This window comes from Syngnathus floridae, chromosome 7, assembly GCF_059516105.1.
Source record: "Syngnathus floridae isolate MCC-2025c chromosome 7, RoL_Sflo_1.0, whole genome shotgun sequence".
NCBI lineage: Eukaryota > Metazoa > Chordata > Actinopteri > Syngnathiformes > Syngnathidae > Syngnathus > Syngnathus floridae.
In genome coordinates this window covers 2,191,183-2,207,277 of record NC_142419.1, presented here as the reverse complement: position 1 = coordinate 2,207,277, position 16,095 = coordinate 2,191,183, and the positions used below count along the sequence as shown (strand labels likewise).

At 43.5% G+C, this 16,095-nt stretch overlaps 1 protein-coding gene across 1 annotated transcript; it reads left to right on the top strand.

Moving 5' to 3' along the window:
* The first annotated feature begins 9,222 nt into the window (after positions 1 to 9,222).
* LOC148394795 (zinc finger protein 862-like) lies at positions 9,223 to 12,163 on the top strand. Its single transcript, XM_088381162.1, has 2 exons — positions 9,223 to 11,342; positions 11,548 to 12,163. Exon 1 carries the CDS (start codon positions 9,851 to 9,853, stop codon positions 11,339 to 11,341), a length of 1,491 nt encoding a protein of 496 aa, XP_088237288.1. The 5' UTR covers positions 9,223 to 9,850; the 3' UTR covers position 11,342; positions 11,548 to 12,163.
* Positions 12,164 to 16,095: the final 3,932 nt, after the last annotated feature.

The window sequence follows — 16,095 nt, the reverse complement described above, 5'->3', positions numbered from 1 at the left end:
ACACACGCACACACACACGCACAAACACACACCCACACACACACAAATGTTTGTTCATGTGTGCACTATGACTGGCAGGCAACGAGTTCAGGGTGACCCTGCCTGTCGCGGAAAAGATAGCCTTCTGTTAAAGATGCAGACTGAAGCAGAGGGAAACTATCATGCAACTAAACAGAAAAAAAACAGGCTATTCTACTGCTATTTGAAAAAAAAATACGTATATATATATATATATATATATATATATATATATATATATATATATATATATACATATATATGACCTAAAGTCTTCTGAAATTGCAAAAATAAACAGAGCTGTAGCATCGTATATTGGGGAGGACCAGCTACCTATCTACACGATGGAATAACCTAGATTCTGACAACTTCTCATGTCGCTAACTCCACGGTATGTTCTCCCTTCAATGAACCACATAATTGTCCACAATACCACGGCATCAATGCTTTAGACATAATTTGCATTTGGCTTTTAACAAGGCTCTGGCTATTGACAGTAAAGCAGGAGCACGTCGAAGAGCAATCACATCGAAGAGCGATCACGCCGAGGCTTCTTCTTTGTTGGGAAGTCGCCGAGCCAGCAAACGTCGGAGCTTTCCGGCGCCATCGGCTCCGCGGCCAATGTCGGATTTCGCTCCAGCGACGCCAGACCCGCGGCCGCCATTGGGGTTCCTCCCAGCGCCATCAGACTCGCGGCCGCATTAGGGTCCCACCCCAGCGTCGCCGGGCCCGCAGCCATCACCGGACCCGCAGCCAGCAACGCCGGACCCGTGGCCGTTGCCGGACTTCGTCCGAGCAACGCCGGACCTGCGGCCGTCGGCGGACTGCATGCCAGCAACGCCGGACCCGCGGCCTTCACCGGACCTCTAGCCACCTGCGCCGGACCAGCGATCATCCCCCAACATCAGGTACCAGAAGGCCAGCTACCACCAGGCCCAGTAGGCCAACACCATCAGCTCCACGAGGACAGCCACCACCAGCCCCAGGAGGAGAGCTACTATCAGGCCCAGTGTGCTAGCACAACCAGCCCTGGAAGAGAGCTAACATCAGGCCCAGTAGGCTAGCACCACCAGCCCCAGGAGGACAGCCACCACCAGGCCCAGTAGACTACCATCACCAGGCCCAGGAGGACAGCCACCACCAGGCCCAGTGGGCTAGCATCACTCGCCGCCCCAGGAGGAGATCTGTCACCAGGCTGAGTGGGATAGCACTTCCAGCCCCAGGAGGAGAGCTACCATCAGGTCTAGACTGACAACCGGGATGGCCATGAAAGTGCTTCAGAAGGACATGGAGGAGCTGAAGTTATCAGTGGAAGTGATGTCTTCAAATGTGGAAACCATAATGAAGCAACAGGCAATTATTACAGAGCTGGTAGGGGAGGTAAAGCAGCTCAAACAACTAAACATTGAACAAAATAAGAAAATTGTCAGCCTGGAAAATAGATTAGACAGTTTGGAGCAGTATTCAAGAATGAACGATGTCATCATCACAGGTTTAAAGATCAAACCACGGAGCTACCAGCAGGCTGTGAAAGGCCTTGCTTCTGAGGACAACCCTGAACATGAGGAGACAACCAAGGAGCAGGTAAAAACTTTCCTCCAGAGTAAAGACATCGTCATTGACACTGTCAATATTGAGGCATGCCACACTCTGCCAACCAAGAGTTTAAATGACAAGCCTGTCATACCATCTATAATTTACAAACAGGAAAAATAAGATAAATCTGCTCAAACAAGGTAGAAAACTAAAAGGCACGAACGTGTACATTAATGAACACCTCACCAAGAAAAATGGTGAAATAGCTAAGAAAGCAAGAGCTCTTAAGAAAAATGGTAAAATACAGCCCACTTAGACTGCTGGTTGTAAGGTGTTCATCAAACCTGTTGGGGCAGCAGAAAGTTCTCATGGTTTCTGCATCAGTGCCATAGAGCAACTTAAGAGGTACGAAGGAGACCAGTAATTTGACCATCATTCTGTTGAACCTAAGGTTGTGGTATTCTTCGATCATGGAAGGTAAAAACTTGGTGAAATTATCAACCCACCATGAACAGTATTGACAAATGCCTTTCTTCTCCAACTGGTGTGTTTAACAAACAAGCACTGATAACTGAAAATGAAGAACTTGATTTGAAAACATTTGATTTCATTGAACATAAGGGATATGACATAGAGAACAATATTGATCCTGTGAATAAATTCTTTATCAACTACACTCAAAGGAATTGTAAATACTATACTGCAGAGCAATTTAACAAGAATGTAGCAACAAATAGAGCAATATCAATTATACATTTTAATAGTAGGAGCTTGAAAGCAAACATCTCTAAGATCAAACAATGTTTAAAAGATATAAATAACCCGTTTACTGTAATTGAAATATCTGAAACCTGGTTAAAGGATGATCAGTCTATAAAGATTGACATAGAGGGGTATGAGAGTTATACATTAAATAAGAAGATAAAAAGATGTGGAGGAGTGGCTCTATTCATAGATAAAAACTATAAGTGTAAGATAGTAAGAAGTATGTCTCAAGCAATAGATAATATCATGGAATGTATTACTGTTGAAATAGAAATGGAATCCTCTAAAAACATTCTGGTAAGCTGTGTATACAGATGTCCAGGTTCATGTATTGAGACATTTAGTGAACTATTATCAGGAATGTATGAAAAAAAAATCAATACGAAAATGGTCTATGTCTGTGGCGATTATAATATAGATCTATTGAACCCACTTCAGCTGACTCCAGTAACAGAATTTATTAACTTAATGTACAGTATGAGTCTCTACTCCGCAATAACCCGTCCGACTAGAATCACATCTCACAGTGCCACAATAATTGATAATATATTTACAAATGTAATTGAAAAGAAAGTAAAAACTGGACTGATAATAAATGATTCAAGCGACCACCTGCCAGTGTTTGCAGTGATCCAGAACTGTACAAAGGAAAAAAAGGACGCTATAACTTTTAAAATGTGTAGAATCACTTCTGGAAATTCAGTCAACTCATTTAAAATTATCTTTTAAAACAAGACTGGAAAAAGGTATACTACCATTCAAAAGTTTGGGGTCACCTAAACAATTTTGTGTTTTCCAAGAAAAGTCACACTTATTCACCACCAAACGTTGTGAAATGAATAGAAAATAGAATCAAGACATTGACAAGGTTAGAAATAATGATTTGTATTTGAAATAAGATTTTTTTTTACATCAAACTTTGCTTTCGTCAAAGAATCCTCCATTTGCAGCAATTACGGCATTGCAGACCTTTGACATTCTAGCTGTTAATTTGTTGAGGTAATCTGGAGAAATTGCACCCCACGCTTCCAGAAGCAGCTCCCACAAATTGGATTGGTTGGATGGGCACTTCTTGCGTACCATACGGTCAAGCTTCTCCCACAACAGCTCAATGGGGTTCAGATCTGGTGACTGCGCTGGCCACTCCATTACCGATAGAATACCAGCTGCCTGCTTCTGCTCTAAATAGTTCTCGCACTATTTGGAGGTGTGTTTGGGGTCATTGTCCTGTTGTAGGATGAAATTGGCTCCAATCAAGCGCTGTCCACTGGGTATGGCATGACGTTGCAAAATGGAGTGATAGCCTTCCTTATTCAGAATCCCTTTTACCCTGTACAAATCTCCCACCTTACCAGCACCAAAGCAACCCCAGACCATCACATTACCTCCTCCATACGTAACAGATGGCGTCAGGCATTCTTCCAGCATCTTTTCATTTGTAACTTGAAAGCCCTGCAGCGCATAGTGAATACGGCTGGTAAGATTATTGGTGCTTCGCTCCCCTTCCTGAAGGACATTTACACCTCCCATCTCACCCGCAAGACAACCGCGATTGTGAGTGATGTGAGTCACCCAGCTCACTCTTTGTTTGACCTTCTGCCCTCTGGGAAGAGGTACAGGAGCCTGCGCTCCCGCACCACCAGACTCGCCAACAGCTTCATTCTCCAGGCTGTTAGGACCCTGAACTCGCTACCCCCTTCTGCGTAGCGTGCGGCACTGTTGCGCTATTTTCTGGAATGTTTGCTGTACGCTCACTTGCTCCTTTTTGCTCCTCTTATTTATTTGTTGTGTTATTTATTCATTATTTATTCAGCAAGCTGTTGTTTACTTGTTTACTTGATTGTCTATTGTGGGCCATGTCTTGTCACCATGGGATAGCGGGGAACGAAATTTCGGTTTCTTTGTGTGTCTTTGGAATGTGGAGAAATTGACAATAAAACTGACTTTGACTTTGACTTTGACTTTGATATCTGCAACCAATCTTTGACAACTGGTGTTTTTCCGAGTGAAATGAAAACTGCTAGAATCATTCCGATATATAAAGCTGGGGACAAACACATATTCTCAAATTACAGGCCAATATCTCTACTCCCACAATTCTCCAAAATATTAGAACGAATATTTTATAAAAGGTTTGGTGATTACAAGACAAAATATTCTGTGTGACCAAAAGTATGGATTTAGAAAAAATAGGACCACCACACTAGCTTTGTTATATTTTGTAGCTGAAATAACAACAGCTATTGAAAATAAACAATATGTTGTAGGTGTTTTCTTGGATCTTAAGAAAGCTTTTGATACTGTAAATTATGAAATATTGTTAACAAAACTTGAAAGATATGGGATACAAGGTATGTCACACACTTGGTTAAACAGTTATTTATCTAACAGGAACCAATATGTGCAACTTATGGACTGTAAATCAAAACTAAAGCAGGTAAAGTGTGGGGTTCCTCAGGGCTCAATATTAGGCCCCTTGTTATTTATTTTGTATGTCACTGATATGTGCAAGGTCTCCAGGTTACTCAAGGCCGTAGTTTTTGCAGATGACACAAACCTGCTTTGCAGTGGGGATGACCTGGATCAACTACTGGATACTGTGGGTATTGAAATGGAAAAATTACAGAGTTGGTTTGACACAAATAAACTTACACTAAATTTAAGCAAAACAAAGTATATTGTATTTGGAAACCGTCCGACTAACACAGACAAAATTCTTACAATAAATAATATAGAAATAGAAAGAGTAAATGAAATAAAAATTCTTGGAGTGCTTATAGATAATAAATTAAGTTGGAAACCACATATAATGTATATCAAATCAAAAATTTCAAAATCATTAGCAGTACTATATAAAGTAAAAGACCTTATAAATCAGTCGTCATTATATTCCTTGTACTGCTCCTTCATACTCCCATACATTATTTACTGTGTGGAGGTGTGGGGCAATACATACAAAACAAACACAGATCCAATCTTCATTCTTCAAAAAAAAGCAATACGACTTGTAAATAATGCTGATTATAGAGAACCATCAAACCCTCTCTTTATTAAACTGAACATACTGAAATACAACGACCTAGTCGACTTTAAAACCATCCAACTCATGTACAAAATAAAAAATAATCAATTGCCAAACAGTATCCAGAAGTTGTTTGAGTGGACAGAAAGTACCTATTATTTAAGAGGAACACTTATGTTTAAAAGAGATTTGGTGAGAACAAACTTAAAGTTACATTGTATAAGAGTTAGATGTGTGGAATTATGGAACACCAGCAGTGAAGAACTAAAGAACTGTCGTACCTTACCCAAGTTTAAAAAAATGTATAAGGACAAAATATTGACGGGATACCGTAATATGCTGTGAAGTTGTTTGAGTTGCTTTTGTATTTATTTAAAAAATATATATTTAGTTTTTTAATATATTTGACTACGGTTAAATCTGAACAGAATTAAAGAGAAACAGCTACAAGGGTAAGGTCTATCTAGAGTTAGATAAGCTTAGGCTTCCTTCTACTCCCTTTTGAACAAACATGAATTTACGATAAAGGGAAAATTATAATGCAATATCATTTTTTTCTTTTTTTCATGTTCTATTGTACTATGAAATTATCATTTTCTGTATTTGTTTTTACTTTTTTCTTGTATTTCTTTAATGTTCGAAATAAACAAACAAACAAACAAACAACTCTCCAGATTTCTGTGGAGGTGAGGAAGCCCTATCGTGGCTGCAGCTAAAGGCTAAGCTCAGGGCTAAGTGGCTCGCTCAGAAGTGGCATTTTAAACCTCTTGTACCCTCCGTGATCCTGGCAAACGTCAACTCACTGCAGAACAAGACTGATGACCTGGCTGCGCTGAGGGAGACTATGAAGTCCTTCAGAGAGTGCAGTTTGCTGTGTTTCTGAGAGATGTGGCTAATGGCAAGCATACTGGATGCTAGCGTTGCGCTACCGGGCTTCAGCATGATCAAAGCTGATAGAGACATCAAAGTCCGAGAGAAGAGTAAAGGTGGTAGTCTCACTCTGTATGTGAATGTTAGGTAGTGCCGCCCTTGGCATGTGTATATCAAAACTTCTATCTGCTGCAGAGACACTGAACCTTTGGTGGTTAGCCTGCGTCCTTACTGTCTGTCCAGAGAGTTTGGACAAGCCATTGCCGTTTTTGTTTATGTGAATTCGTGTGCCAATATGGTAATTGCGTGAGACTCCGCGGTTGGTGACCTGCAGACATAGCACCCTGACGCGCTGCTGCTGATATCCAGGGACTTTAACCACATGACTTTGGACAAGACTCGACTTGCCTTCATCCAGTATGTGGATTGTTACACCAGGGGAAATAAGACGATTGATCTCCTGGATGCGAACGATGAGGATGCATACAGTGCCACCCCTCTGCCTGCACTTGGGAAGGGAGATCACAGCTTGGTCCTGTTTGGACAATACACAAAGACAAAATTGAGGAGACCTCCAAAGACCACTCACCTGTTCAGGAGGTGTTTGCCTGAAGCTGAGCAGTCTCTGAAGGACTACTTTGGGACTGCCGACAGGATGTGTTGCTGGGGCCACGCATTGAGGACATTGAGGAGGCAGTTGACCATAGCCCTGAGTACATTAACTTCTGCATGGATGTTGTGGTTCCAGTAAGGACAGTGCACTGCCTTAGATTACAAGAGGGATCAGCCTAGCTCAGTGGCCTAGTGGTAGAGTGTCCGCCCTGAGACTGGAAGGTTGTGGGTTCAAACCCCGGCCGGGTCATACCAAATACTATAAAAATGGGACCGATTGCCTCCCTGCTTGGCACTCAGCATTAAGGGTTGGAATTGAGGGGTTAGATCACCAAATGATTCCCGAGCGCGGCACAGCTGCTGCTCACTGCTCCCCTCTCCCCCAGGCGATGGATCAAAATCACACGGGGATGTGTTAAATGCAGAGGACAAATTTCACCACACCCAGATGTGTGTATGACGATCATTGCGACTTTAACTTTAAGAGCCTTGTGAATCGCAAGAAGCGGGCCTTCAAGGACGGTAATAAGCAGGAGCTCAAGCAAGTGCAGAGGGAGCTCAAGGTGGCAAGATTACTGTTGGAGCAGAAGCTGCAGCGGAACAGCATGAAGGAGGTGTGGGACGGGATAAGGTTGATCACCGGCTACGGCCCAAAGCAAGGTGTCACCATTAGTGGCGGTGTGGAAAGGCCAAACCAACTGAATGACTTTTCTAATAGGTTCGACAACACCCGCTAGCCCTCGCTCCCACCAGCCACTTCTGCTCCCTCATCTGCCCATGCTCCATTATTCAGCTGATACCCTTTCACCGAGAGTGACGGCTGCTTGAGTGAGTGGACAGCTGAGGAGACTCCGCCCCGGAAAGGCTGCGGGTCCAGACGGGATCTCTCATCTGCTGAAGGCCTGCGCTCTGGAGCTGGGTGACCCACTAAACCACATGTGTCAAACTCAAGGCCCGGGGGCCAGATCTGGCCCGCCAAATCATTTTATGTGGCCTGCGAAGATAAATTGAGCATCAAATTCCTGTGTTATTACTAAAATTGCAAATTTCTTCACTTTTAAAAATCCATCCATCCATCTTCTTCCGCTTATCCATCACGGGGGCAGCAGCTTTAGGAGGGATGTCCAGACTTCCCTCTCCCTGGCCACTTCGTCCAGCTCATCCCGGGGGATCCCAAGGCATTCCCAGACCAACCGAGAGACATAATCTCTCCAGCATGTCCTGGGTTGTCCCTGGGTTCTCCTGCCCGGGGAGGCGCCCAGGAGGCATTCTGATGAGATGCCCGAGCCACCTCATCTGGCTCCTCTCAACATGGAGGAGCAGCAGCTCGACTCTGAGTCCCTCCCGGATAACCGAGCTTTTCACCCTATCTCTAAGGGAGAGCCCGGACACCCTGCGGAGGAAACTCATTTCGGACGCTTGTATCCAGGACCTTGTCCTTTCGGTCACAACCCATAACTCATGACCATAAGTGAATGTCCATAAGTGATCGACTGGTAAATTGAGAGCTTCGCCTTTCGACTCAGCTCCCTCTTCACCACGACGAACCGGGACAGAGTCTGCATCACAGCAGACGCTGCACCGATCTGTCTGTCGATCTCACGCTCCATCCTGCCCTCGCTCGACCTCAAGATACTTGAACTCCTCCACTTGGGGCAGGATCTCATCCCCGATCCGGAGAGGGCATTCCACCCTTTTTCGACTGAGGACCATAGTCTCAGATTTGGAGGTGCTGACTTTCATCCCGACGGCTTCACACTGGGCTGCAAACCACTCCAGTGAAAGCTGGAGATCACGGCTTGAAGAAGCCAACAGCACCACATCATCTGCAAAAAGTATAGATGCAATAGTGAGGTCACCAAACCGGACACCTTCAACGCCTCGGCTGCGCCTAGAAATTCTGTCCATAAAAATTATGAACATAATCGGTGACAAACGGCAGCCTTGGTGGAGTCCAACCCCCACTGGGAACGAATCCGACTTACTCCCGGAAATGCGAGCCAAAATCTGGCATCGATGATACAGGGACCGAACCGCCCTTGTCAGTTGGTTCAGCACCCCGTACTCTTGAAGTACCCCCAACAGAACTCTCCGAGGGACACGGTCGAACGCCTTCTCCAGGTCCACAAAACACATGTGGGCTGGTTGAGCAAACTCTCATGCACCCTTGAGGATCCTGCCGAGGGTATAGAGCTGGTCCACTGTTCCACGGCCAGGACGAAAACCACACTGCTCCTCCTCAATCCGAGATTCGACCTCCTGACGAACCCTCCTCTCCAGCACCCCTGAATACACTAATTAATTAATATGTAATATTAGACCGAATCTAATCTATTTAATTAGATCAATAATATGTTTTTCTGTACTATTTTTTAATGTAACGCAGTGAGTGACAGCTTGACAGTTGTTCAACCAATGATGATACGGTTTAATTACGCTATGCAGCCAATCATAGCATTGATTGTGCTATGTGCCCCGACCATACGCGCTGCGTAGGTTAGCTTGCAAAAGTGATAGCAATAGTGCGGCGGAGTTAAGAAACGCAATTATGGCGAAACGAACGGGCACCGGCGACACATCCGCTCACCAAGGCACCCAAGTGAAAAAGAAATGCGGTTCTTTTAGGATGGAATGGCTGTCGGAGTATGTGGAAATAGAAGAACAAGCGGTGAAACTGGGTGAGATTTTTTCTTATTCGAGTGAGAAAGGTGTAGTCTGCAAAATATGCAGCGAAGCCAAAGTGTCAAGTGAGGTTTCAACGGGAAAAACGTGGACTGAATGGAAGTTGGACTACCTTAAGCGTCACATTCAACAAAAAAGTCATTGGAAAGATGTTGGAATTATTCGAAGACTCAAGATGGGAAAAAGGATCGGTGCATTACTACAGGAGAGCGCAAAAGACCGAGAGCAAAGAAACGAACTGTCACTCAAAACAAAATCTGACCGCGAGCAAATAAAAATTCTCATTGACAGTATTTTACTTGCCATTAAAATGAAATGCTGTCAGTTCAATAAATCCACAATCACATGGCAAAGTACGTGAGTATACCAGACGCTTGGCGGAGCAAAAACTATGCCTTTGAATTTGTGAACTCAATCAGTGAGACTATGTGCAGTGTTAAAAATGCACCCTGGCATACCCTGATAGTAGATGAGAGCACAGACATAACAGTACACAAAATGCTAGTCGTATATATCAAATACAGGGATGATGTTAACTATAAAACTGTGTTTGGTGGCATCATCCAGCTGACAGCATGCACTGCTCAGGATATTGTGCAGGCAATAACTCAGTTTTACTCCAAACATAGACTGGACATGCAGAGAATGGTGATGATTACCTCTGATGGTGCCTCAGTTATGGTTGGAAAACCCAACGGAGTTGCGGCTTTGTTAAAGCGCCAAATACCACACCTAACTAAACAACATTGTGTGGCCCATAGAGAGGACTTGGGCATTGATGATGCCTGGAAAAATTTACCTATCATGCGAGATGTGGAAACTTTTCTTAGAACTGTGTATTCCACTTTCTCTCGGTCCACTGTGAAGAGGGGCAAAATGAAGGACCTAGCAAAGATCCTTGATGAAGACACACTGTCACTCAGGCCCCTGAACGAAGTGCGATGGCTGTCGCGGCACCAAGCTGTCAATGCTGTTCTGAGGAACTACACTGTGCTTAAAGAATTCTGCAAAAGAGAATTCACTGGTAACAGAGATCCAGTGGCAAAGTACTGCTATAAAAAGCTCAGTGATTCAAAGTTCCAAGTTACTGTCACTGCTTTGGGAGATGTTTTGGGTGAGCTAGCACAACTCTGCCTCACTTTACAAAGACGCAACCTGACTGTCATGGAAGGACACTGCTTTGCTAGAGCAAAGATTGAGAAGTTGCGTTCCCAATACTTGAAGGAGAAGGATGTACAGTGGAGTGACCGTGTCAAAGAGGCAATGGGGACCTCATCGGCTGATGGCAGAAATACTGATGAGATTACTCTTTTCATTAGTAAGCTCTGTGATCACATGGATGCCCGTTTTCCAGAGGATGAATTAAAGGAGTGGTCTGCATTTGACATTGAAGCATTGAGCTCAGACATCAGTTTTGACTATGGATCAGCAGACATTGCCACACTGGCAAAGAAGTATGAGGCCATTCTCCACCACCCACAGTCTATGGAGGCCATTAACACTCAATATGCTGAATTCAAGTACATAATGAAGCAAAAACTTAAACAGGGGTCAATCAGCATATCAGATATGGTGGCTGCAGCACTTAGATGTGAGGAGCTAAAGGAGATCTCACAGCTTGTGGATATTTGTGCTACATTTCAAGCTTCCAGTGCAGATTGTGAAAGAAGATTTAGTTTAATGAATCATATCAAGACAGCATCCAGAAATCGTCTTGAAGTGGAACATTTGGACCAACTGATGCGCATAAAGTCAAAGCAAGAAGCAGACGAAGCCATCAACCTGGACAAAGTGTACAGCCATTGGAGAAGTGAGAAGGACAGACGTGAAAAATAAGGTAAAAATTAAAGTCAAATTTGTGCATATTCTAGTGACTTATTTAGATTTTTAAAAATATTTTTAAAACTGTAATTAGATATTTTACAGAAAGAGTTCCAGGAATTTACACTGTATTACAAGCACATGTCGTTGAGCAAAATGTGAATGTTTTAATGTGAACAAAATGTTATGTCTGAAAGGTGTATATGCTTCATTTCTTCCAGAACAGGACCACAACTGGACCACACCCAGGCCAAAGCAGGACTCTTCCCATGGCCAAAGCAGGACTCTCACATAACACACACAACATATACCATACATACATAAGATTTTTGTCCCCATTTTCTATTCAAACTATGTTGTTCAGGTTATGCTGTAGTAGCATCTCGTTTATTAAGAAGTGTCTCCATGTTTTGTTTGTCTCATATGCGTAAGAGGACATGCATTTCTTCTGCTGATGGAGTTAATTGTCCAAGACAGGCAAACCTCCAAAAACAGTCAGATCAGTTAAGGATTGTCCTGAAAAGAGCCCAACTCATTACACTGATATGACATGATATATTGGATTGGGCTCATCACTGGTATAAGTATATTTATAATAGTAGGCTAAATAAAAGAAACATCTATCAATATAATGCTATACAGCTCACTCTCACATAACACACATAACATATAACATACATACAAAAGACTTTTGTCTTTGTCATTTGAATTATTGTGATTATTATTAAAAGTAAACTAATGAAAATTGTTCCTGTGATTTGATTCTTTTAATAAGCAAATGTAACTTGGTATGATCCAAAGTTTTGAACAGGTGTGATGTTTGTGGTCACAGAGTGCACATCCGATGTTGCTCACAGTGGTCCTCAGTGTGCTCAGGGACCTTTTGTGTGTGCCCAGACACATGAAAAATTAGAGGGAACATTGCCCACAACATCCAGAGCCTTTAAGAACTCCGGGCGGATCTTATCCACCCCTGGGGCGTTGCCTCCAAAGAGTTTTTCACCTCGGTGACTTTGACCCCAGATATTGGAGAGTCCACCTCAGAGCCTCCAGGCCCTGCTTCCACAATGGAAGGCGTGTCTTCGAGGAGTTTTTTTTAACTACCTCTGAGACATCGACCCCAGAGATTGGAGTCCACCACAGATTCTCTCGGCCTTGCTTCTGCAATGGAAGGCAACATGCCACTGACATAGTGGAATTGAGGAGATCTTTAAAGTATTCTCCCCTCCGACTCACAATGTCCCGAGTCGAGGTCAGCAGCACACCGTCTCCGCTCTAAACAGTATTAACGGTGAACTGCTTCCTCCTCCTGAGGCGCCGGATGGTGGACCAGAATTTCCTCGAAGTCGTCCAGAAGTCATTTTCCATGGCCTTGCCGAACTCCTCCCACGCCCGGGTTTTTGACTCAGTAACCGGTGAGGCTGCGTTCCGCTTGGCCATCCGGTACTTGTCGGCTGCCTCTGTGTCCCACGGGCCAAAACAGCCCGATAGGACTCCTTCTCCAGCTTGACGGCATCCCTTACCGCCGGTGTCCACCAGCGGGTTCGGGGGTTGCTGCCACGACAGGCACCAACCACCTAACAGCCACAACTCCGGTCGGCTGCCTCAACAAGGGAGGCACGGCACACACTCCTCCGGGACGTGGGAAAAGCTCTGCCGGAGGTGGGAGTTCAAGCTCTTTATGACAGAGGATTCTGCCAGATGTTCCCTATAAACCCTCACAGTACATTTGGGTCTGCCAGGTCGGACCGGCATCTTCCCCCACCATTGGAGCCAACCCACCACCAGGTGGTGATCAGTTGACAGCTCCGCCCCTCTCTTCACCTGAGTGTCCAAAACATGCGGCCACAAATCCGATGACATGACTACAGAGTCAATGTGACAGAGAAAATGTGACCGCAACATTTTTATTTTCCAAAATTGCATAAAATGTCACTAGTAAAAATGTTTGCCACATACTAACACACACTTTGAAAGTTGTTTTGGCACATTCAGTGCATAAATAAACTCAAGACTTTCTGTTGCTTGGATGCAAGGAGAAGATAGATTATTTTGTTGTCCTGTCGTAGAGAGCAGGTCTTACGGATTGTTGCTCTACCTGTGCTGTTGTTTGAAATCTCAGAGTGAGAATGAGTTAAAAATTGCACAGACTTTGTGCTGAGTTAGCGACGCATAAAACAGAAAAAGGTGAGGTTAGTCATCGGCAAGGCAAGCTTGGGTCGGTTTTCTCACAGCTTTGGGGACTACTGGAATTTCTGGACTACAGCAACTCATTATGAGCCACACCAGCTAAAACTAGGGACAAATATTGGTTTGCTCTGTTATGGGCTGCACCTGACTATAAATTGCAGTGGTTTTAATGTTTAATTACTACTCATTCCACTTGCTACAACAGTTGATAGTCAAACAGTGTCATGAATGTAAGACCCCATAATTCCACAAGCCTGAAAACTCAGGCTATTCAAAAGCATCTTTGTTTTCATAGACAATGCCCGCTTTTATTACGGAAATCTCATCACGCCCTTGCCTGCGATGCCCTCCATAAATTCCAACAATTTTCTCTGAATAGCATCTTTGTTTTTTGTCAAGCATCTTGTTTTTACATAAATTCTACTTGTTTTGAAGAAACTATGCACAAATGCAGTTTGGCATGTTGGTATAGCATGTATAGTATGATAAACCGCATTCTATAATTTGTAACAGTTGCACTTATTGGATTTCCTTCGGATAAATGCTGTATTGAATGTTTAGTGACAGGGACACACTTTGGTCCACCAACCTGTCACACTGGTTCCAGGATGACATTTCAGCGTACAGTAGAACCCCGGATCTTGAGGCCAAATCTTTCCAGAAGGAGCGTCGAGAAGCGAAGCTTTTGTGTTCTGAACCAATTTGTATAATTTTGTCTAAAATACAACATAAAACAACAAAAATACACTTCAGCAAAAGCTTGGATGACATCCTTGCGCAGTTTGTATGTGGCATTTGACATGGATATTTAAAAGACAAATAATGAGCAAAAAATAAATTAAACACGACAAAATGATGTGAAAGCTAATCAATGTGAAAAAAAAGAAGGCTATTGTTTATAAATACAGAGTGACGTATGTAAGTGCACACTGGCAGACTTGTCATTACGTGTGTGCAGAAGTTGAGCTGGTGTGTTGCATCTCGTGGATATGTTCATTTTTGAAAAGGCTCCGCATTAAAGCTTGCCCTGAAAAATATCTGCTGTCCAGGCTCTTAAATATAACACAGTACAGTCAAACCTGAGTTTTCGAACGTCCCGGTTCTCGAACAAATCGGAATTCGAACGAAAAATTCGAGATTTTTTTGCTTCGGTTGTCGAACAAAATTCGGAGGTCGAACCTCGCGAGATGAGCCGAAAGAACCCGAGAAAACCCGATCGTGTGGCCCGGACGCCGACTGACTCCGTTCGTTATTGTATTTTCGTTACTTTGAGGACTGTATTAACCCCTAATCATGCCTCCAAAGAAAACAAGTGGGAGCAGTAAAGCCATCCTAAAGACGCTCTTAAACCAATGCGACAGTGAGCGCCCGGCGCGCTGCGGTTGTGCGATCGGACCAAATTAAGCTCCCTGCGCACTGAGGTCCACTTAAATTTTCGAAAGTAAATCAGGACTTTAAAAATATTTTCTAAATTTCAGCGACAGCTCTGTCACAAGAATGCGACCAGCGCGGTGCAGTTGGGCAGTCAGCGGTGCGCGACGGTTGCGCGTTCGGTGATGCGCTGCAGTTGCGCGATCGGACAAAACTGCGCAAATGAAAAAATGCCTAAAAAAGGCGGGTTTTTTTTGTCTTGGAACGGATTAAATTTTTTTCTATTATTTATAATGGGAAAAATAGAATCGGAATTCGACCGATTCACTTCTCGAACCGCCTTCTGGAACGGATTGTCTTTTTACACAGTTGTCATTGCGTGAAGTCAACTCTTCAGCGTGAACCCCCGCGATCTTGTAGTCTTGCTGGTGCAGCTTTCGGGCTATTGTTTTATAATGAGTACAGTAGCTGTCAGTTGTTATCGCGTGAACTCAGCTCAAAGCGGTGAACAGGAGAACATGCAAATTCTACAGAGGAAGGCACGAGCTGGAATCAAATCCTTCAACTTTGAACTGTGAGCAGGGACGTGTGGTCAGAGGAGGCAAGGGAGGCCACGTCTCCCCTGTCATCATGAAAAGGGGAAAAACAAATTCAATTGTTTTTATTATAAAGTCATTTTCCTTTTAATTTCAATAGTTTTGTATCATTTTGAATCAAAATTGCTGAATTTTTATAGTTATTTTAAAACCGAAGACGATTCGCTCGGGGTAGCCAACTTCCTGCCAAGCCTCCTCTGAGGATTGCGTAATCACATGGCTGTCTATGATGACAGTTAGACTGAACTGCTTTCTGTCTTTATGTCGCTGTTTAAGTGTTTAAACACTGTGGCTATATTAACAAATTTCCATTGTTAAGCTAATGTATATAATATATAGTGTTTTTTGTCATCTGTCTGTAATGTCGTGTTTCTTTAGATGAACAAAACCGCTTTGAAAAGAGATCTTACGGAGGCTACGAAAAAAAGTTCTCCAGCCTTATGGCAGGGGGCGCTAGTGATCCCGGGATGCTTCATGCGAATAAGAGATCACCAGTTCAAATTTAGTGAACTGTGGAGCAGTCGTCCGTTTATTTCGTTTTACATTTGTTTTGTTTTTCTTTCCGTTTTTACATTTTGTTTTACAATGGAGGATTATGAATGAATTTTCGGT